This window comes from Sciurus vulgaris (genome assembly GCF_902686455.1).
Source record: "Sciurus vulgaris genome assembly, chromosome: 4".
NCBI classification, from domain to species: Eukaryota; Metazoa; Chordata; class Mammalia; order Rodentia; family Sciuridae; genus Sciurus; species Sciurus vulgaris.
The window spans coordinates 10501328-10523932 of NC_136464.1; the positions used below are offsets into that span (position 1 = coordinate 10501328).

Genomic DNA, 22605 nt, shown 5'->3' on the forward strand with positions numbered 1-22605 from the left:
AGCATGGGCCTTCCTGACACAGAAGCTGCCACCTACCATCCAAGTCCCCGCAAGCAGCTCCTGCAGGGCTGGGTGGGACTCGGGTGGAGGGGGCTCCCTGAAGCCATTCTTGCGCTCATTCCCCTCTCCAGCTGCTGTCTTGCTCGGAGACCATCTGCTGATACATCCATCCTGAGACAGTGTTCTCAAAGATGGTTCATGAAGATAAACAGATACTTAGAAAGGCTCCATGTGAAAAATGACTCAGATTTGTTCAGCTCTTGGCTCATGAAGCTTCAGAGAGGTGAGTATAGCAGTTTTAGCTCAGTGACCACAAGCTCGCTGCAGAGAGCACTCCTGAGTTCCAGCTGGAAGGGGACTTTCAATTGCATCTCGACACACACTTGGTTCATCTTGTCAAGAGCGCTGACTGCTACACCAACCAGCACTGTAGCACAGATCCAGGCTCTTGGCCTTGTCTGCCCACCGGGAACCAGCTATTGGCAATGCTTGGCCCTGCTTGTTTCCACAATCAGAACGTGCTTCGCTGCTTATCTGTTGGTCCCAAATCTGAAGACTATTTTTATTTTCAAAATGAACTGCTCAGGAATAAAACGCCTTCCTTTTCCTCTCTGCTTACTAAGTTCACATTCTGATTTTTCAGCTCATTGGTGGTTATGGGCTGAAAGTATGGGTCCACTCTTCAAAGTGGAAGAATGAGAAGTGATCAGGTTTAGATTAGGAGCTGAAGGTTCACCCAGCAGCTGGGACTAGTGCCCTTACAAGAAAGGGAAGGTGGAGAGATCTTGCTCTCTTCATGTGACTGCACAAAGGAAGGCCACAGGACAGGGGCCTTCATCAGGAACTGAGTCTGTTGGCACTTTCCTTGATCTTGGACTTCTGGTCTTCAGAACCGTGAGAAATAAAGGTCTGTTGTTTAAGCCATTCAGTCTATGGTCTGGTTACAGCAGCATGAGCTGAGACAATGGCTGAATAAAATACATCTGAACAATCACCTTAAATAATACACAATATGGGGAGAGCTGTGCTTGCCCACAGTCTTTACAAATTCCAGTAACCTGCTGAGGCAAAGAACAGTGAAAGGAGCCAGATACGGGACCAAGGAGTGAGCCCTGACTGCTTCCGCTGAAGCACTGGTCTGGGAGCAAGCACTGCAGGGTAGGCCTTCCTCTCCAAGCAGCTATTTCCTACCACTGGGGATCAGTGGTTGACTTCCAAGGGTAGAAAGAAGCTATGACCCTATCTAAAAACCGTACCTCCTGGAGGGTGAGGCCATGTGCCACCCAGCAGCTATAGGAGGGGAGAGATGGAAATGCCCATTCTCTTGCCTCTGAAAGCCAGTGGATTCCCACCAGGAACTCGGAGGCAGATGGGTCCAGGTATGGTGTCAGTCCTCTCAGTGCTGACCCTGGAGGCTGGACAGCTGGACAACTCCTGAGCACACAGCATAGCATCAGTCTTCATGTACCACACCATGAGCATAAGGGCCTGGACGGAGCTGGGTATGGTGGCACACATCTGTAATCCCAGGTACTGGGGAGGCTGAGGCAGGAGAATTATTGAGTTCAAGATCAGACTGCCTGGGCAACTTACTGAGTGAGACCCTATCTCAGAATAAAAACAAAACTCGAAAAGCACAAGCCCTGGTTGGAATTTCCTTTTTATTTATCTTTTTTTTTTTTTTTTTAAGTTACAGACACTTAAATCTTCAGCAATAATTTATAATAGTTACAATACAACTTGGATATTTCAGCTATTAGAAGAACACAAACACAGAAAATTAAAGTACAAAGAGAGATGTAAAAAATGAGGTTACTGTAATGTATCATAGAAGGGGTTAAAATTCAAAATATCAGACCCCACATACTTAAACTGAACATGAAGTTTAAAACCTCCCCATGAGAATATGAGTCTAAAATTACAAATGTCAGCAACTGCCTAAGCCCAAGAATCAACTGTGTTTTCAAGGTAAGGGGAAAAAAAATGCTTTGGTAAGCTATCTTTAAACACGTCTGCCCTGTCTGCATCTGGAATGACTGTATATAAACACAGGCACAGCACATATTTGAGTCTCACAAACTTCTTTACTAATGTCTCAACCATCTTTATACTTTAGTAAATGAGAAAAGCAATTCAGTCTTTTGAATTTTAAGTTTAAAAAAACTTAATAAAATTATTTCTAGGAATCTTAAAGCTCTCTATCCAAAAGTATAAAATGTTATACACCTTCAAACTCTGAGGTGTTCAAATCTTAGGGAGCTCAATACAGGATATACAACTTGTTCTTAATATGAAACCCCACAGACTTCTATGCACCATGACTTTAGATGGTGGGACAGTTTACAGGGGTCTTCCTTCCTCACTGGCCTGGGCTTCGGCCATGACAGTGACCACAACCAGGTCAGCTCCCCTCCCAGCCTTCTTCCAACCTCAGCTTCTCTGGCACATAACCTGTCACTCCTCAGTTAGTTCCTCCTTGGGGGATTCAAGCTCACTCAATAAATCTTTGCCAGCTGCTCCAGCTTTTGAAGCAAAAAGAAGTGCTCCCTGTTTAAATCCGAGGTTCTTCAAGCTTCGGGCGTAATCTGCATATATGGCAGTAGTGAGTTTCTGTAAACCGCAGTTAAGGAAAGAAGAGCAGAAAGGGTGGGGCTGATGCTTGACTCCCAGGGCCAGGAGAAGGGCCAGCCCTGCCCTAGGGGACCTGACGCCCACAGTGGGCAGCACAGGATGAGAGCAGGCAGCTCCCTGCAGGGGGATGATGTCTCAGTCTCTAACATCACTGCACTCTGTGCCAGCGGAGCACACGCTTCTCCTTCCTGAAGATCCAAGCAACAACTTCCCGGAGTCTGCCACCACCTACACCCAACTGAAAACTAGGAAAGATGACAGAAGAGAAACCCCCAGACACCCTTGCTCCATGTGAAAGTCTGAGAGGCCGGCAGCTGGGGGCCAGATATTCACTTCCCCAGGGAAGGAGCTCTACAGATCTGGGTGCTTAGCACTGTTATGTTGGCTTATATCTCAAAGGGGTACTTCGAACCAGAGTCAATTTCACCAGTAACTAGCTACATGTCCATGAGTGAGCTTTTGCTTTAATTTTTCAAAAATTTTGGTTTAATTTTAGTGTATTTCCAGGTAAATATACAAAATTTATTTAAGAATACTATTTTACAGGTCTTTATACCTTTTTTAAATTATTTCTTCAGCTTCCTTTGAAGTGCAAACAAACATTATGGAATTGAGCTCCTCCTGTGCAGCCCTCCCTGTGCCCCCTCCATCCAGCCAGGGCCAAGGTCAGTGATACAGTGACCCTCGCTCCAATTCTTCCTCCTCCCATCTCTGCCTCTCACCTGGCTTTGGTGAGTCAGAACATAGATCTTTTTTAATATAATATCATTTCTGTCCAGGCAGTTGGACTAGGAGAAGTTCCAAGCCCCACTCATGTCACCTCCTACCCCTCCACGCCAATGCCCTCCCTCACAAAGGATATCTGTGTCCTCGCCGGCTTCCAACACACCATACTCGAGACACGCTTCCACAAACAAGGCCGCTCTGTCGAAGTACCGCATGCTGCTCAACACAACAGAACAGATGTGAGCCCCTACAGCATACGGGCAGAACCATCTAAGGCACGTTTCTCTATGAAGGCTTAGACACGTGCTCCCTGGAACTAAGTACCACACGAGTCATGTCAGCACCTAGGCCTGGTTCATAAAGGGAAGGAGACACAATACAAACGTCTCGAACCCCAAGCTTTGCTTCAAATCCTTAAGAACTTTGTCAAACACTTTAAATCACAGAACTCTACAGAGGCATGACAAAGATGACGTCCTCACTATAGACCAAACAAATAATCTTTTGTCATATTCGCCTCCTTTAGTTTTCAATAAGTAAATGTCCCATCAAAAGCAATGGGTCCCCCTCCTTGAAATGGTCAGAAGGGACACCCCACCTTGTTGTGCTCCCTTCTTACTACTCTCTCTGGGCGTTCCCTCAGCTGCTCTGCTCAAAGAGGAATCTTTACTGATTCTCTGAAGATTTCTTTTATATTATTTTTAAATAAGTGCTTGTTAGGGTTGGCTAATATATTGGTAGGAAACTATCACAGTTCCTAGATCAAATGAAGAATTAATGAGTTCCAAGGGTTCTACCCCCTTCAGGTTTTTAAAAAATAAACCAAAAGGGATACTTCTTTTACTGCACACATCAGGTACCTCATCTACCCACTAAAGCCTCAAGGAAGTGTGAAGTGATCAATCAGGACAGTCCTGAGAGCCAGGAGCACTTGAGGTGTACCTGTGAAGTGTCTCCGCCACACTGGAAAAGCAGCCCAGAGAGAGCAGGACAAGGAGGGCCTTTGACTTCTGATTGACTTGTGGGGAGCAAAGGTGATCCACCCACCGCTTCAGAACATCAGCACATTCTTCAGAATTCAAACGGACCTGGGAAGGACACCCATGTTAGAAACTAAAACATCCTGCATTAAAGTAATTAAATCAAAGCGAGAGATCTGCTCCTATGAACTAAGTGCTAGCCTTTGCTTTACCAAAACAATGCCCCAAAGTGGCTGCTTACCATGAATGGCAGCCAGTGATAGTGACCTGCATCTGTGGAACCAAGGGGCCTGACAGCACCCCTGGACTGCACACTGGGTCAGACTCCAGCAGAAAGAAGAATCAGGTGCTTTCACTTATTTGTTACCAATATAAGTTCTATTTATCAATATGAAGAGATGCAATTTACAAAGAACAGGAGGGAGGACAAGAGTTACAAGAAAAATATTAGCAAAGCAGGTTTGCAGGTGAAAAAATGCTTCCAAATCACGAGTCAGAGTTTGAAGACTGAGCTTTCTACTCCGAATGTTCCAGATACCTACTGGACCCACCTACCTTTGCAAGCCACGCTGCCCGATTCCACTCTCCATATGTCTGCAGGTAGCGGCAGGCATCTGCAGCTTTGTCTATCAGGCAGAGCAACTGAACACCCTCTAGAAGACAGAAGAGCAGCCCCCTCAGGTGACATAACAGCCTTCTGTTTGGCACATCATTAAAGAGTAAGATCAGCTGCCATCTACCTTCATCTAGTCTTGACCATCTTTTACAAGCTGAGGATACTAACATGAAAATCTGAAATCCAAAATGCTGCAAAATATGAAACCTTTTGAGCACTGACGCCACATGTGGAAAATTCCAAATCATGAAACTTTGTTTAATGCACAAAATGATCAAAAACATTGTGTAAGATGGCTTCAGGCTATGTGTGTAAGCTATATAGGAAACATAAATGAATTTTCTGTTTAGACTTGGGTCCCATCCCTAAGACATCTCATTATTTCTACACAAAAAATCAAAACTTCAAAAGTTTTAACATCTGAAACACTTCTGGTTCCAAGCATTTTGGAAAAGGGGAGCTCCAGCTGGACCTAATAGAAACATTCTTGACTTAAATTTTAATATGCAATATTAAAACAGAGTTCCGCAAGGTTACAACTCAAGTAACCAGAGCAATAAGCACAAATACTGCCCTGGGAATCACGAGGTAAAGCTCATCTCACTCACAAGCTTGATCAATCTAGTGTGCCCAGGACTGTCTGACTCCTCTTGTTTTTGCAATTATTAATAGTGCTCCTTTCATTCTGAAAACAAGTTCTGGTTTAGATTAAAAAATCAGTCACCTTACTAATAGCTAGCAGTAACTTTCTTCCCTCAGCACATACCAGAAAGACATGTCCTCAGCCACAAAGTGCTTGGCAGAGCATGGGCAGGACCTTCCTGTGCACTGACAGACGTTGCCACAAAGTGCACCTTACCTGCCAACTTGCCGTTTGCAATCATGTTGGTTGCCACCAGCTTAATGGTGCTCTGAGAGGGGCCTGATGAGGTGACAGTGGTGACCAAACAGGCTTTCAGCGAGTCACAATAATAATGCTGGTTATCTGCACTTGTTTCCAACAGTAACTGTACCGCTCTGTCTGTCTAATAAGAGAATCAGTTTTCTTATTATAATTAAGAATATTTTCTTACAGTATAGCCTTTTAAAATTCATAATGCAGAATACTAAAGTCTATAGCTCAAGGAATACATTCACTTTCAAAAACTGCTCCTGAATGTTTTGTTTACATAGGCAGAACTTAAACTGAAGAGCCACACTACTTCTCTAAGGCAAATATAAAAACAGGTAGACCTGAGCTCCTCCAGCTCCAGGCTAACTGATGCAGCAACGACAGATGACGCGTCAGAGCTGCACTTCATCCTCCATCAAGGAAGCCAAAGTACAAGCTGCCTAATCAGGTTGGTATCTTCTCACAATGCTTCTTGTTTTAAATTTAAAGGAAGCCAAAATTTACAGGGAAGGACGGACACACACACACACACACACAATGGTCTAAAATGCTAATGAATTAGAAACTTCATGGAACATGAAAAGAGTTATAAAAACTGGCATACTTGACCCAGGAGCAGTAACTGGTCTGTACATTTCCTGGTGTGATCATAAGTTGACCGTTTTACTTCCTGTAGATTAACCCTTTCTAGTTGAAATTTCTAGAGTAGGAGAAAAACAGGAAAATTGAGATTGGATTATAAAAACTTTGAGTTATTTAAATTTTACTGTACTTGAACGTTTTAAGAAATGTTAGTTTGACTCGTGAGATTACTAGATGGTTAACTTTACTGAAATTCAACAATTTAATAAGAATCTGGAAAGAAAAAGTGTTGACATGTACTATATCACTTGTGTGTATATCTGCCTGCTTACAGACACTGGCACTTGAATACAACTGGAAAAAAAAAAAAAAAAAAACCTGCATGTACTGAAGTATTATGACAGAGGGCAACAAAATTTTATGAAGCTATCTTTATACATTTTGAATAGTAAATTTAAACCAAATGAATAAACAATTTGTTACGTATAGGGAAATGAGAATCAAAATGAATCTTCTAAAGTTAAAATATTTCAGACAAATAAAAATTAAGATTGTTTGATAGTAGGAATTTAATGTTTATTAAAAACTCAGGTTTATAAGTTTGCAAGTCCTGAATCAGACGTTTTTATGTGAATATGCCAAAAAGACTTATTTCTATGATATGGACTTTAACTCAGTTTTATAAGTTTTCCAAGTTTAAGATATTTAGAAACAAGTAAGATAAAACCTTTAAATATTTGAATTAAAAAGTATAAATATTTTTAAAAAGTATAATACCTGAAAATAGGCATTTTCACAAAGGATATCATAGCATATATCCAGCGGGTTGTTCAATTTGTCCCGAGGAGTGGTTTCCTTGGTTACCACTGTACTCCCAGACTTGGCCTGGGACAGACTGTGCAGGTAGTGGGCTGCCACTGTCCAAAAGTGCAGCTCTGATTCATCACCATAAAGCCTGAGGGGTGAAATCAAGGTTACAACTCACACAGCAAACCTGGGCCTGCAAACACAGTACTGTCATTTCCAACTCCATCAGGTCACTGCAGTGGAGCCTGGGAAGGGGACAGGGATGAAGCATCAAGTTCTCCAGGTCTGTTACTGGGTTTCCAACAAAACATAGGGGTCTGACTGCATAGGGCACCTGCAGACCATAACATCACTCTGTTCTGTGTGAAGACCAAGTGTCTATCTGGTTTGCCAGTAGCAGACAATGCGGGTCAAAGTTTCACATTGGGAAGAAGTTCCTCTGGGATAACTGGCTAAATAAGACGTGAGTGTAATTTAATGTGCTCTGTGAGCGTGGAGGGAAAGGTCTTTTTTTGAAAGTGACAACTCTACTGCATAGTGACAAAGTACAAGTTATCACTTCTGAATTCAATTTACTGGCATATTTCAACACATTCTGTTTGCATCTGATATTTTATTTTTTTTGGTATTGGGATTGAATCCAAGGGTGCTTTAGCACTGAGCTACATCCCCAGTACTTTTTATTTTTTGAGGTCATACTAAGTTGCTAAGGCTGGTTTTGAACTTGTGATCCTCTTGTCTCAGCATCCCAAATGGCTGGGATTACAGGCTTAAGCCACCTCACCCAGCCTGTATCTGGTATTTTAAAACACATCTTAAAAAGTTCTGTGTAGGAAAAATTCATTGCAATATAGAAGGGCCTAGATCTCCTGTTTAAATGTAATTCAATTTTACCCTACTTGTACCACTGTTCTTAAAATTAAGACTCAAATCTAGAGGAGGGACTCATATATTTTTCTAAAATATGAGAATCTGGCCATAACTTTTACAAACTCTTGATAAGAGAAGTGAGTTAACTTGAAATTTTCTTTCTCTTACAGAGTCTATTTCAGAGTGTTACCTTGAAACAAGCAGGCACCTCTGCAGGAGAGTGAATTCTGGATCAAGCAAGAGGTTCTTTATGTCACTGTAGGTAGGAATCCAAGGAGGTAAAGCAAAAATTTTCAATCAAACAATGAAGCCAGATAAATCAATATACTGTTGAGATGGAAAATTCCACCCAATGGATATATTTAGAACTTACAAAAACAAAGTTACTTTGCCATAATGCTGAGATTACAAAAGCTGAGGGGGCTGAGGACCTAGGCTTGGAGCACTAGCACCTATCTGCCAGCAGGAGGCAGTGTTCTGGCTCAGCCCTACAGACACGCAACAGTTTCATGGTAGTTTCAGAAACTATGAACAGTTGCCAACAATCAAAATCAGAATTTCATTGCTAATTAAATTATTTTGCTAATCATGAGGAACAATACATGCTTTAGAGAAGAAGGCATTCAGAATTTATTTTGAAACTATTCAAAAAGTAAATATTTAACAAAAATAGCTAGTATTTCTATGAATTAATGTTTTTAAAATAGATAAGTATGGAATATTCATAAATCAGAGGGAAGATATTCTTTACAGTTTCCCACTTAAATGTTAATCTTTTAATACAGAAAACAATAAAATAATTATTTTGGTTTTTCCATTAACAAAACATTCTAGGATACTTAATTTGTTAAATACTATAATTACATGTGGCAATCTAGGTTGCAAAAATATCTTACATATTACCAAGAACTCCATGTGGACCCACGATTTTCTACTTCCTTTACACTATTAATACCAATATACACTCTTACAGGTAACATTAATTTTTCAGTCAGAACTATGCACACACAGTACCAGACACAGGTCTCAGTTTTAATGAGGGAACTGGACTCAAGTCACTTGAGTGTGTCCTTTAGCACCTGGCTTCACAGGGGTTTGTGGTGGAGGCTGGTCAAACACAAGGATGTCACACACAGCTCCTAGTCCTGCCCTGAGGTGAGGCTAGAGCAGTCTGGTAGTTGTGAATTTGGTGAAAACAGATGCTCTGTCCCTGTAATTATTAAACAGGTCCTTCTCTTAAAATGTCAAGGATGGTAACAGAATGGTCTCTTCTTGGGCCCTAAATAATTTTAAAAACACAAATTATTTAAATTTTAAGAAGTCCCAATATGCTTTTCTTTCTCATATTCCTATCTTCTAGCACTTACTTAGACACATAGCACTTACTTAGACAATGAATTCAACTGCTCTTGAAGGAGATTCTTTATTTCTTCATTTTCTGGATAATCACTGTTCAGAAAAGATTTTGAATAGGTTCATTTTCTCTCCATTTACAACCACTTATTTCTTGACCAGAAAAAAAAAAAAGTTGTTTTAATATAGAAAAAAACCTCTTTGTAGAGCCTGGTTAAAAATCCAGCTATAGATTAATATAGCAACAACATACTCAGGACCCATAAATCACCTTTAATGTCTGAGTCAAAGAAATGAATAAAGAAAATCTCTCTGGCCTCCAAGAGACTGAAAAATTTATCAGCAGGCTCTAAAAACTTTGAAGTTTAAGTTAATTTTAATAAAGAACCTATAATGAATAAAGGAATCTGCTCTTTCTGCCTTACACATGGTCATTTGTGTCCCTAGGGAGACAGTTCTTAGAGAACAGACATTCATTGTATTTTTTTAGAAATCCCTCATCCAATGCCAACCTCAGTGCTCCACATGGTGAAAGTTCAGTCCTGTTTGTAGATTTAATTAATAACTAGTTCCTGTGACTTCTTTTCACTATGATGTAGATGTTAGACTAAAAATTCCTCTGAAGAATTAGGTTTGGCCTCCAATCCCCCATCCTCCCTTGGTCGTCTTCACACTCATCTTTTTCATCATCATGAGCCCACATTCAGACCACCTGAGAGCAACCTGTGTATTCCCAGCTTCACACTGATCCACACTTCCAAGGCCCCACAGAGACAGAAACAAGAGGCAGACTAGAAACGTTTAGTGTCTCTGCCCTCTTTCTGATGGACTTTAAGGCTCCATTCCTTCTAAGCTCTGGAGTATACACTACAGCTGATTTTCATGGGTGACCTTCAACCTGCAAAGTTATTATAAAAGAAAAATAAAAATGAAAAAACTTACACCTGAGAAATAACCAAAGAATACCGTCCATTCCAAGGCTGGTGTAGTAAGAAGGCTTTCAGGGCGAGGGAGGCCCTTGGAATAAGGAGATATGGGCACCACACAGGCTCTAGACATTAAAAAAAAAAAAAAAAAGAAGAAGAAGAAAAGAAAACAAAAATTCTTTTTAAGTAAAATAAGGTATTAAACTCTGGTACTACCTAAATAACAGACTCAGTATATTGACCAAACAGATACCAACAATGCTCATGAATTTAAAATATTAAAAATAATTATATTTACCAGTATCTCTGGTACCACTTGATACCTTTACTTTTCTGAAACTGTTAAACTACTATAGCCCAAGAACCTGGAGTTTGTCACTGAAGAGACCAGGTGACTTCTGCTCGCTGGCATTCCCAGGTCTTAGGCAGGCAGCCCTACAACAAGGGGGCTCTCTGTCTAGACCAGGCCCAACATTCACAGCCAGTGCTGGCTTACTTAGATGCCAATGCTTTACCATGTTCCAGTGCAGAGCAACAGAGGACCCAGAGGCTCCAACAGACAACACCTATCACTCCCCACACTCTCAATGCCCACTCAGTACTTGAGGGCCACTGGCTTTTGCCACTCAGCCTCATGACCCCTCCAGCCCCTGCAGTCTTCCCTCCATGCTGAGCAGACATGATTACTTTAAACCACCCAAATCTATCAATGATGTTAGTAATACAGACTTCAGACAGAGCTGTCCAATTCAACGGCCAATAGTCATGGATGGCTACTGAGCATTTGAAAAATGGTTAGCATGATGAAGGAAATGAATAAAAAGTTTATCTTACCTATATTAAAAAAGTGATACTTGATTCAGTCATTAGATAACTTTTAGCAATGTTTGGGTACAGGGTACAGAATTATTTTTCAATGGAAAATTTTATAAAATCCAAATACAGCTCAAGTATGTCAGACTGAAATTTGTCCTCTGAATCGAGAAGACAGTAATTTATTTGCAATAAATGCAAAGTACTCACTGGATTATGAACACCAAGTACTAAAACATGTAAAATACTTCATTAGTAATTAAGTAAGTTAAAGGCAGCCCAACCAACACCAGCAGTAACTTGGCAGTGCCTCCAGCTTGAACATAAAAAGGGCGGGTTTTCGAAACCTCACTGTCTCCAAAAGTGCCAAATAGTTTCTGCAAAGGTACAGACATTTCCCAGAATTGACTAAGTAATGACTAAATGAGTTTCTCGAGCAATCATCTACAAATAATAGTCTGGAGTATGCACCAAAGGTATGCTAAGAGAATACTCAATGCAGAAAGTTCCTACTCTGCTCCAATTAGGATCAGAGGAACTGTTTCCTTCCACAAGTATCTTCCAAAAGTAACATTGCACTTCCTAAGACAAAAGCTGCCTTTTCAATCTCTCACTTTAAGAAGCCAGCAATCTTATCACTAGATTCATCTTTGATGAGTCCTCCTAAATTCTGAGTAAGCCATGATGAATGTAGACATACTCTATCTTGTTAACAAACTGCACAAAAATGGATAAGAAAGGGACACTTAGGAAACCTGATCTGGGAATGACTGATACCTGCAGTTACCAGGAGTGGCATCTCAGCAGTCACAAACTCTCAAGATTAAAGATCATTTACTTTCTCACACTCACGATTTCTAGAAAATGACAGAAATTATAAAGCAGCAGCTCTCTCTCAAGATGATGGCAGCTTGTGGCGAAACTGCTGGACTCGGAACATCCCTTCATGAGAATCTCATACCAGTTAACTCCTGCTCATCCATCCTGAAACACGCAGACTTCATGGACATCTCTAGGACTCGGATGCAGCCATCATCAGACGCCAAGATCACTTTATCTGATGTGCACCAGTCCACATCCAAAATCCGAAAGGTCACATTTCTTCCACTTCTTAAACTGCTCACCATCTGAACCTGCAAGAGTGAATGTTGTCATCACTTTCACAGAAAATGAAAACATCTATTATTTTGGATTAAATGATCAAGGAAGACAGCGCTGTGTGGGAGAGGCCTTGACCAAGGGTAGCATTCAGCAGCCCTCCTGGCCTATTTTCCACATGCAGCCTAATTATTTAATAGGTCTCAACTGCAATGATAACATTAAAACATGACCTGTGAAGCTGTTACCTTTAAAACAAATACTGTAAAAGTAAAAATGTTAAAAAAAAAGAAACTAATCTGTTATGAGAAGCTTGACACACACATTACACAGTTTTCCTTTCTGAGTCAGGAGAACGGGAGAAACAGAACCAACTCCTGTGCCTGGTGGCCTCGCTTATGTTATTCCCCTGTGGGGCTGCCTACCTCTTTAGTATCCCACACTTCGGCACCATCATTGTACATTGCTATTAATTTTTGGTTTCCTTTGCCAGGGGCAAAACGAATCTTCCTCACCCAACTCCGATGTGTAGGGATTCCTCTAAAGACAAAGAAACAAACAATAGAATGAACAGTAATAGCAAGTCACCAAGAACAGTAATAGCTAGTCACGAGCTGTCCAATGTCTCTTTCTAGCTCTGTTTCTGATGAGGTCTGATAACAGGAGAATAACTTCACATTCTGGGATGCAGTCTGCATTTGACAGGAAGGTCTGCCCATCAACAGGTGCTTCTGCCTGGGCCATTTGCAGTAAGGTTCTACTGTGCATGATCCAGAGCATGGCTTGAAGCCCTTCTTCCCAAGTTCAGGTGACAAGGGACCAAGGCTTCAAGCTTCACTTGGCCATGTTTATTGGTCCTGTTTGTAAGTCACAGGCCTCCAATGGAACCATACCAAGAGGTTACTATTACTATTTCTTTTCTCTCTCTCTTTTTTTTTTTTTTCCAACAAAGATTTCATTCTTGGCTCATACCTGGATACTCTGCCTTTCAAATCCCAAAAATTTAAATTTCCATCCATGTCTCCAAGTACTAATGTATCTCCTTTCCAAGCAATGCAGGTAATACTACCCATACTTCCCTAGAAAACAACAGCAATGAAAACACATGTAAGTAAGTTTTCTGGGTAGATCAATAGAGAAGGGATCCCTTTTGAGGGAGAAATATCTTAGAAGAAAGCAAGCTATATGAAGAAAGTAAAGGAAAGCCTTTCTGGAGAATTGATTCTAACTTGTTTTTCACTGCAAAGGGATAAATAAATTCATCCCAAGGAAAATTTAATTATTTTAATACAAATTGTGCATTGATTTTTCTATTGAAAAAAAAAAAGACCCAGAACTTTACTGATATCATCTGGAATTTCTGGAATAATGAAGGTAAAAAGATTCTGTTATTAAAGGCGTTCCTACAGTTTGAATTCACAGGAAGTTTTGCAAAGAAGTTACAAACATCAACATAATTATTAAGAATGAAACACGACTATAATAAATTCAACAGGGAGGAAGAAAACTCACTTCCCACAGATGTACAGAGGTGGTCCTGCAGATAGCTTAGCTGCTTAAGCACTGAACTCAGCCAGACTGAGCCTGAAAGCCAGCTTTACCACTTAAACTGGAATGGACATGGGGCACGTTTATTTATTAACCTTTCTGTGTCTGGGATTTATCATTAACAGAGAGTATGGTAAGCTCGTGAAACTTGACAAGATATTCCTTAGGTTAATAAATTTATTAAGGTAAAGGCCTTAAAGTCATGTCTGCCACACTATAAACACTTGAAACATGCTAGCTATTAAATGCTACTACTAGTCAACTGCTTCTCTATTTACTAAGAGAAATATTATTTATGCATTTATAGTTAAATATAAAAATTCACATGATGTCTAATGACTAGGAGCAGGGAAGTGCAATGTTTGACAAATTTACTATTAACAGACTGCCACCTACACCAAATATTGCATAAATACTAGTGGCAGTCCAGAAACAAAGGAAAAGCTAGATTAAAATTTAATATTATAATGAGTTCAATAAGAAAGAAACATTTTTATATTAAGTAAATGAAATTCTGCATAGTAAAATACAATGCTCTCAAATCTTATTTCTATTTTCTTGACCATACTAATACAATGTTTAAGAATTTACCTTTAACTTTACTTTTAGTCTTCAAAACTTTCACATTTTAAGTCTTCCTTTTTAACTTTAAAAAAGTAGAACATTACACTTCAAATTAGCCTAGCAATCAGTGTGACCAGCTTTGAGTTCATGGTGATGTACTGATACTCCAGGGACTGTCCAGACCTTTCCACCAGAGTGCCAATGGGACACAAGCATGTGAGGTATGGAGGAGCTTAGAGAAGGCCCGGTAAGACCTGCTTTGTGGCACTAAATAATCCCAGAGAACCAGAGCAGAACCAAACTCAGAGAGCACACTACTTGATACTTGCATACTGCCTACCTGTGAGATGGGACGCTCAGTGATCACAAGTAAGGCTGGTACAAGGCAGAGAGATTCACTCATCTGTTCCAGCTTTCTAAATAAGCAGGATTATAGAATTCTCCACAAATACATTATTTAAAATATGTCAAGCTTTCTCCTTCCTTTTACCATTTTATATACTCTACAGTTCTAGAGCCAAAATCCAGAGGACAAGTTTCAACTCAAAATGAATGTTAAATACTTTACATTTGAGAGAAGATTAAGATAAATAATTGGATTAAAATAAAACAAAACCTCAGCCTACATTCTACATCAGTCTCTGGAAAACAATTCCAGAAAGTAAAAAAAATAAACCCAAATCAATTTCTCAAATACTATATAGCTGTCAATTTCCTTTCCCTAAAAGCAATCTGCTCTAAAATATTTACTAATTTCATTGAAGGCTACATTCTCATTATTCTGGTCATTCCTTCAGGGAACTACACCTTACTGGAAAATAATGATTTGGGCAGAACCGAGACTTGCTACATCCTGACTCAGGTCTTCACAAAGTGATGGATCCCTGAAAGCTGTTACATGCAATGATCATGCTGAAAAAAGCACTTATAAAATGAAACACTCATGTCTAACATCCAAATATTCAAAATTTCTTTGGTGGACGGGTTGGGGGGAATGGCATCTCAAAAATTACTCAAGAATTTCTACATTTTACTCTCAATGTGCAATAATTAGAAAACAAAGAGACCCAGCTATTTGTGTGGAGCACTGGAAGAGCTCAGATGGTGCTTTCTCTGGGGTTCTAAAAGAAAAGCTGTTTAGAGTGCTAAGAAAGCAAAGTAGGACGTTCCAAAGGATGGCTACATTACACAGAAACGCATGCCTGAATTCTAACAATAGTTTTCATTTAAAGTTAAGTTTCTTTCCTATTATAATTAACAGACATCAAACTTCTACTTTTGCATTATTATTTTTATCCTTTCAAAATCCTGAATGTTTGGCAATATCAGGTGCTACGAGGTTTCAGATGTGATTCATTCTATTTAATATTAAAGATCAAATTACAATTTGAAAAGCACTCTTGAATGTTAGCTTCAATTTCAGAAGTCATAAAGGTTTTTTTTTTTTTTGAGTAGATAGCCTGAATTATTCTACAACTGTCAATATGGAAGATTGGGAGCCAGTTCCTAGGAGGTCCCCACTGATTGTGACTTCTGAAAGCAGGTCATTTTAAAAATACTGTAGCTTCTTTCCTGCTGTCTCTTGGTTCACTCACTCTGGTGGAAGCCAGCTGTCGTACTACAAAGAGACTCAAGCATCCCTACAGAGAAGGACCCATGAGGAAGAACTGAGGCCTTTCACCAATAGCCAGCATTAATTTGTAATAGCCAGTGAATGAAGCATCCTGGAAGTGGATTTGTCTGCCCTATCATATTTGAAATAACTGCAGCTCTGGCCAACATCTTGACTGTAACCTCGGGAGTCCTCGAGCCTAATAAGGAGATTGGCCTTTCACCAGAACATTCCATTTTTAGATGGCAACTTTAAGAATGGATTTTTTACCACTTTAAATAGAGATTTTAAAAAATCTCCTCATGTCTCCATTTAACCATTCTAGTAGTTTATATTAGTTGACAAAAACATTTTTTAATCCATCTGCTAAAAACAACCTGAGAGTTGCATATTGACTATAAAACCCTAGTTGAAGGATTTCACAGGGCCAAAAACAGGGTGGGGGGGGATATACATCTATCAATATAGATGTAAATATCAATACTATTACACTTACAATCTAATTACTATTATCTGAAAATAATACTAGATTGTAAGTCAAATCTGTCAGAGGAATTCCTGAAATGGAAATAAACAGATGAAGTTAGACCTGAGTTTCAAACACTGTTCTGCCATATAACTAAGTCAGGTAACTTTGGGAAAGTTACTAATTCTCTTTCAGTTTTATTATAGATAAAATGGAGATAACTCCACACCAATTATTATGGGAATAATGAGTAGTGCATGGTAAATATTTAATCAAACAGTTACAATGTTACTCTCTAGCAGTACAAAGCAATTTTATCAGTGATAATACCTTCTTAAACAGTAAAATTTATTTATATGAGGTTTTTTTGAAGAAGCATTCCAATTTAACTATGCTTCACTGACAAAATGGATCAACACAATCTTTGATAAGAACTGTGATGGAGATTTAGTCAAGGGGTAGACTCACATCCGGTGGAATCCGAGCACTATCTTTCACAGAGTTTCCTTCAACAGTGAGATGATAAACTTGGCCATCGTTATCAGTAAATACAAAATGCTCCCGAGCAGAGATGTTCTGACTGAGTTCAGATTTACTTTCTGCCTCCTGCAATAAGCTTTGTGACAGAGAAAAATAAGGTAAAGATTTTTTTTTACTTAGAATGACATTCATCATTAACGAACTTGCTCACAGTCCAGATCCATTAATAGAGGTCCAAAACCATTTAAAAGTCTAAAATGAATCCTGTCCAACAAATAAAGTAAAATATAGATTACTTCCAAATAGTTACATCATGGGAGGAAGTTTTCCCAGTACAGGGGAAAACAGTAATGTAAACTTGACACAAACTTTTTTTTTTTTTTTTTTTTTTGGCTGCAGAACTCAACAGAAGAGAGTGTTCACTGAACTCTTATGGTCTCTGAAGCTTTGAAGCTTTTTATTTTTAAAATGGTGTGGATGGGGATGATAGAAAAATTTAGAATTTCCACCTTTTCTGGGGTGTGCAGAAATAATATCTGCTCTATGTTTATGGTACATTCGTTTGAATTTTGGAAGCTGAAGTGAAGAGAACAGAAGGGCACTAGAATAATCATATTCATTAAAAGATACTGATGGGTGAATAGTACTACATGTTATTGAATGCACTAAGTAACACAAAATTCAATTAATTTTTCAGATTTCGGTTACATACTGAAACATGAACCCAAGCCTGTTAAAAAACGAAGTCCAACCTACTACTGCAGATGCCTTTTGATGACCTTGTCGACTTCTCAGTCACAAAACTGACAGTGTAAATGACACTGGAAGGAAATGGCAAACTATACCTGATCACAGAGGACTCGACAATACTCAGCTCTGTGTCCGACACAACAGTCTGGCGGGCCATGGCCTCTCGGGTAGCGAGCTGTTTCTTCTTCAGGCTCTTCAAGTTGTGAGATGGTGACCACTCCTGCGAAGCAGACAGACAAACCCAGAAGTGCCAGGTATCCCCTGCCAAAGCATCCTTCTAGAAGAGCAGGGCACACTCCCCACTGACCAGCATCACTTACTCTTACTGCATGTGAATTGTTCTTCAGATTGTACCAATTTACAGGAAGGTTGAATAAATGCATTTTAATTAGAGTATAAGGCAGAAAAGCTTAATGGCCGTTTAGATGCTTTCTCTTTTTACAAAATGAAAAGAACGGATTCAATTATGGAATCTCCTATTCCTCAACTTCCCAGTATACCTCTTACCCACACAGGGTAAGATGCATGCATGCCCCTCAAGTCAGGGCCCACCATCAGGTCAGGAACTGCTCCTTTTGTTTTTTTCTACATCCCCACCGATTCCAATGCATTTAATCCAATATCCTCTCATTCGTAAAAGTTCCTAACAAGTAGTTATTTTAAATGATTGCGTTTCTAGTTTACATAAGCAGTACTGTTATACAGCATTGTTTCTTCCTCTTTTCATTATTTTCAATATATTTTAGGTCATCTTCTTATTGGTTCTACACAGAAGCTAACACTCCACAGGCATTCACCAATTTTTAATCTGTCTGTTCTCTCAGCAAAGAACACCAGATCGCCGCCAAACTCCCATCATGACAAATGACTTATAAAAGTTCACTTACGACCGTGGGCTCAGCAGTTGCAGACAGAGGATATCTGTGCCCGGATGCGCAGTGTGCAACAATTCCCACCCCTGTATCTCACCCACAGTTCAAACTATCTGGTTTCCCAATTTTTGTTAGTCTAAATGAATCATGATTATTTCCCTTGGTACATCTCTGAAAACCAATGAGTTTGATTTTTTTTTTTTTGACAGCACTGGGGATTGAGCCCACAGGGTCCTTACCACTGAGCTACAACCCCAGACTCTCATATTTTAAAACAGGGTCTCCATAAGTTGCTGAGGCTGGCCTCAAATTTGCAATCCTCCTGTCTGGGATTTCCAAATCACTGGGTTTGGAGGCATATGCTGCCATGTCCAAGGAGCTCAAACTTTTTTTTTTTTTTTAATATTTTTAGTTGTAGACGGACATAATATCTTTATTTTATTTATTTTTCTATATGGTACTGAGGATCGAACCCAGTGCCTCATATGTGCTAGCCAAGCACTTTACTGTTGAGCCACCACCAACCCCTTGAAATTTTTTATATGTTTGTTGGCTTTTTGGATTTCTGTCATGTATTAAACGTTCAGACACTGTCCACTTTCCCACTGGGATTCTGTTTCTTCACTGTTGATCTGTAGGAGTTCCTAGTTAATTTTAAACATGGGAACATTTCTTGACAATGGTATCCTTCAAACAAACAGAAAGCATGAATTGGGATGAGGTCAAATTCATTGGTTCTTTTTTCTACTTTGAGTTTCTAACATACTCTCTTGCCTCCAGTTCACAAAAATATTCTTTTGTACTTAGTTATATAAATTTTATAGCTTTCCTTTCCTACACACAGGTCTCTAGTCCTGTGGAGACCCCTCATGTATATGGTATTAGTGGCAATTCTGCTTTACTTCATGAGGTACGCCAGTCTCCCAATCCTGTTTCCTGCAGTCTGTCGTCCTCTCTGCTTTGTGTGCTGCCTCACTGCACTTGCAGCAACTGAGCGTTCACAGGTCTGTTTTCAGGCTCTGCTATGTTGGTCCACTTCCTGTTCTTGTGTCAGTATGACACTGATTGTACTTCCACAGTTTTATCAAATGTATTAATATCAGGGAGTGAGTGCACCCTGCCTCCTGCATTTATTCCTCTTTTTCATGATAACTTAGCTATTTAGAACCTTTCTTCTGCTTATCGTGTTCCTCAAAATGTCCAACTGGAATTACACTAATATAATATTAAATTAACCCATTCTAGAAAATAAAAAGTAATCTCCAATTAAGGAGATCATCTTCCATTGACAAAATTTTTTAACAAAACATATGGCAGTGATGACAGCAATTTAAGTTAAAGAAAAACACATACCACATACATAAGATATCTACATTAGCTAGTTTTTAAACTATAACTTACCAAAGCTGTTATTGCAGGAAAATTTTTAGACATTTCTCTAAGAAGGGTACAAGTCCTGACATCCCATAATTCCAGGGGTTTATCTTTGAATACAACTGCCAAATACTGCCTAAAAAGAACAAAATATAAATAACAAAATACTAAATAAGCTCCTTTTGCAAAAATTTCATCATGAATTAGTACAACTAAAAAGTCAAGTCAGAAAGCTCAGATGACACATTTGAAGCATAGGAATTTAAACTAACTAACAGCCCCCATGATTAACAGCTATAAGATGGTGAAGCTCTGAAATGACCTTTGAGAGTTCACACACCCTCAAATTAGGCAAGCAGGCTACTCAGAAGAAAGTGTGGCCTGGGTTCTCAATAACCTACTCCTCATGTCTACCATAGGAATACTACCACCACCTCAATGAATTAGTGTGCAGGTTGTGATAAAAATTGAAAGTATATAAAGTTTCTATAATCCTAAGTATGCCACAAATGCCACTTTATTCACACTGTCAAGCCTGGAAATACAGAATGAAGTCAGTGAAAGCAATTTAACAAAGGTAAATTGATGTCTCAGATAACCACTATGAGAAACTGCACCATTATCCACAAATGATGGCTAACAGCAAGGAAATGAGAGTAAGAACCCTGTACTCAGTGTATCAAAGGACTCAGTCTTCCACTCATGTCTTCAACCTGATAATTATAGGGTTTCTGACAAGCTATGTAACCTTTTTGAGTTTTATTCTTTCCTTTTTTCTTTTTTGGTGCTGGGCTCTACAGTGTTAATACCTACCTACCACTCCTACCTCACAAGTGCTAGATGGATTAAAGAAATAAGGACAGTAGACACCATGACAGATTACATAAATACAGTACACTTATTATGTCTAACATATTGGCATGTCCATAAAATACTAATATTAAACAATGAGGTACCTGCTGAGAAGATCCACTGTGAAAGAGGAGATTAATTCTGACAACAGAGAAATGGCCTTCTAGACAGTTACAGGTATGACAAATGACAAAAGGAAAGGACAGTGTACACTGGAAAACATGCTACCTTAAATACAGAGTATGTGAGAACGATCATAAAAAAGAAGACTAAAATGTGAATTTTGGTTCGCATTATTAGAGACCTTAAATTCCAGATAGGCTATAAAGGGATGCTTCCAATTTTAGACATAATCACATTGAATGTTCTGAAATCAGGGGAACTGTGACCAGCTGTTTTAGATGTCGAATTTATCCAAATGTTTAGAATGAGACTGAAAACAGAAAAGACTGGATTCCTATCAGTATGAGGAATTTTCAGAATTTTTAGTCTTGGAGATCCTTTGCACTTTTAAAAACTATTAAGCACCTCTAAAGAACTTTTGTTTATGTGCATTAGACCAAATGACGTTTTGTGCATTAAAGATTAAACTACATAAACTAAAAACTCTTTACTAATTCATTTAAAATGAAAACATAGAAAATACAAAATAACTAGCAATATGGTAGATTTAAACACAAGCCATATTGATAATTACGCTAAGTATGAATTATTTAAATACTGAAATAAGAAGGTTGAGATTGTCAGGCCAAATAGAAAAACAAGCCCCAATTACATGCTGCCTATAAGAACAAGATTTTAAATATAAAGACAAAGGTAGATTACAAGTGTAAGGATGAGAAACTATCTACCATGCAAACACTAACCAAGAGAAAGCTGGAATGATACTAATAGCAGACAAACATCAGACTTATCTCCAAACAAATAAGAGTACTGAAGATAAAATAGTCACAATAATAAATAAATCAATGAGTCAAAAGGATATAAACATTTATGTATCTAATAATAGCTTCAAAACAGCCAAAGCAAGGAGTGCTTCAAAAGAAAAATAAATCCATAACTAAAATTAGAAATTTCAACACTCTCAGTCCTTCATAGAATAAACAGGCAGAAAATCAGCAAGAATATAGGAGACTTGAATAACAGTTATCAGCCAACTAAACTAGACGAGACATGGAATACTCTAATCAACGGCAGAATACATTTTTTCAAGTTTGCACACGGAACATTTAGTAAGATAGACCATATTTTGGGTCATTAAACAAATCACATTAAATTTAAAAACACAAATAAAATAAAACATGTTCTCTGGCCACAACAGAAACTAGAAAACAACAAAAAGATGTGTCTGGGAAAAACACCCAAATAATTCGAAGTTTAAAAATACACCTATGAATACCCCATGGAAATGTTAAAATATTATGAAGTGAATTAAAATGAAAACGCAACATTTCAAATATCAAAGGTTATAGGGAAAAAGATAACTGCTCATATAGCATTAAATGCTTACATTAAAATTTCCAGGATTTAAGACCTTAAAACAGAGAAAATAATGTCAGCTTTCTCGCCACTTCTACCCTACATTTACTGGAAGCTCTCGTCTGCGATGAAGCAAGAAATAAAAGGCCAGGCCTAGAGAGGAAATATGTAAATGTGTCTTGCCGGGTGAGGTGGTGCACGCCTGTAATCTCAGCAGTTCGGGAGGTTGAGGCAGGAGGAATGCAAGTTTGAAGCCAGCCTCAGCAACTCAGTGAGACTTTAAGCAACTTAGCACAACCCTGTCTCTAAATAAA

The 22605-nt window shown here is 38.9% G+C and overlaps 1 protein-coding gene across 1 annotated transcript in view; it reads right to left on the bottom strand.

The window, feature by feature from the left end:
• Positions 1–1625: 1625 nt before the first annotated feature.
• Positions 1626–22605, bottom strand: part of WDR11 (WD repeat domain 11) — a 49481-nt gene continuing 28501 nt past the window's right edge. Inside the window, exons 14-29 of the mRNA XM_079137799.1 lie at positions 19988–20096; positions 17810–17934; positions 16953–17100; positions 13267–13373; positions 12720–12834; positions 12158–12329; positions 10400–10508; positions 9491–9553; positions 8295–8360; positions 7205–7382; positions 6450–6545; positions 5813–5978; positions 4893–4990; positions 4300–4445; positions 3493–3573; positions 1626–2611 (exon numbers count right to left, since the gene is read on the bottom strand). Of these exons, the coding sequence (XP_078993925.1) occupies positions 2455–2611; positions 3493–3573; positions 4300–4445; positions 4893–4990; positions 5813–5978; positions 6450–6545; positions 7205–7382; positions 8295–8360; positions 9491–9553; positions 10400–10508; positions 12158–12329; positions 12720–12834; positions 13267–13373; positions 16953–17100; positions 17810–17934; positions 19988–20096 (1936 nt within the window). The 3' untranslated portion in view covers positions 1626–2454. The remainder of the gene's footprint in view (positions 2612–3492; positions 3574–4299; positions 4446–4892; positions 4991–5812; positions 5979–6449; positions 6546–7204; positions 7383–8294; positions 8361–9490; positions 9554–10399; positions 10509–12157; positions 12330–12719; positions 12835–13266; positions 13374–16952; positions 17101–17809; positions 17935–19987; positions 20097–22605) is intronic.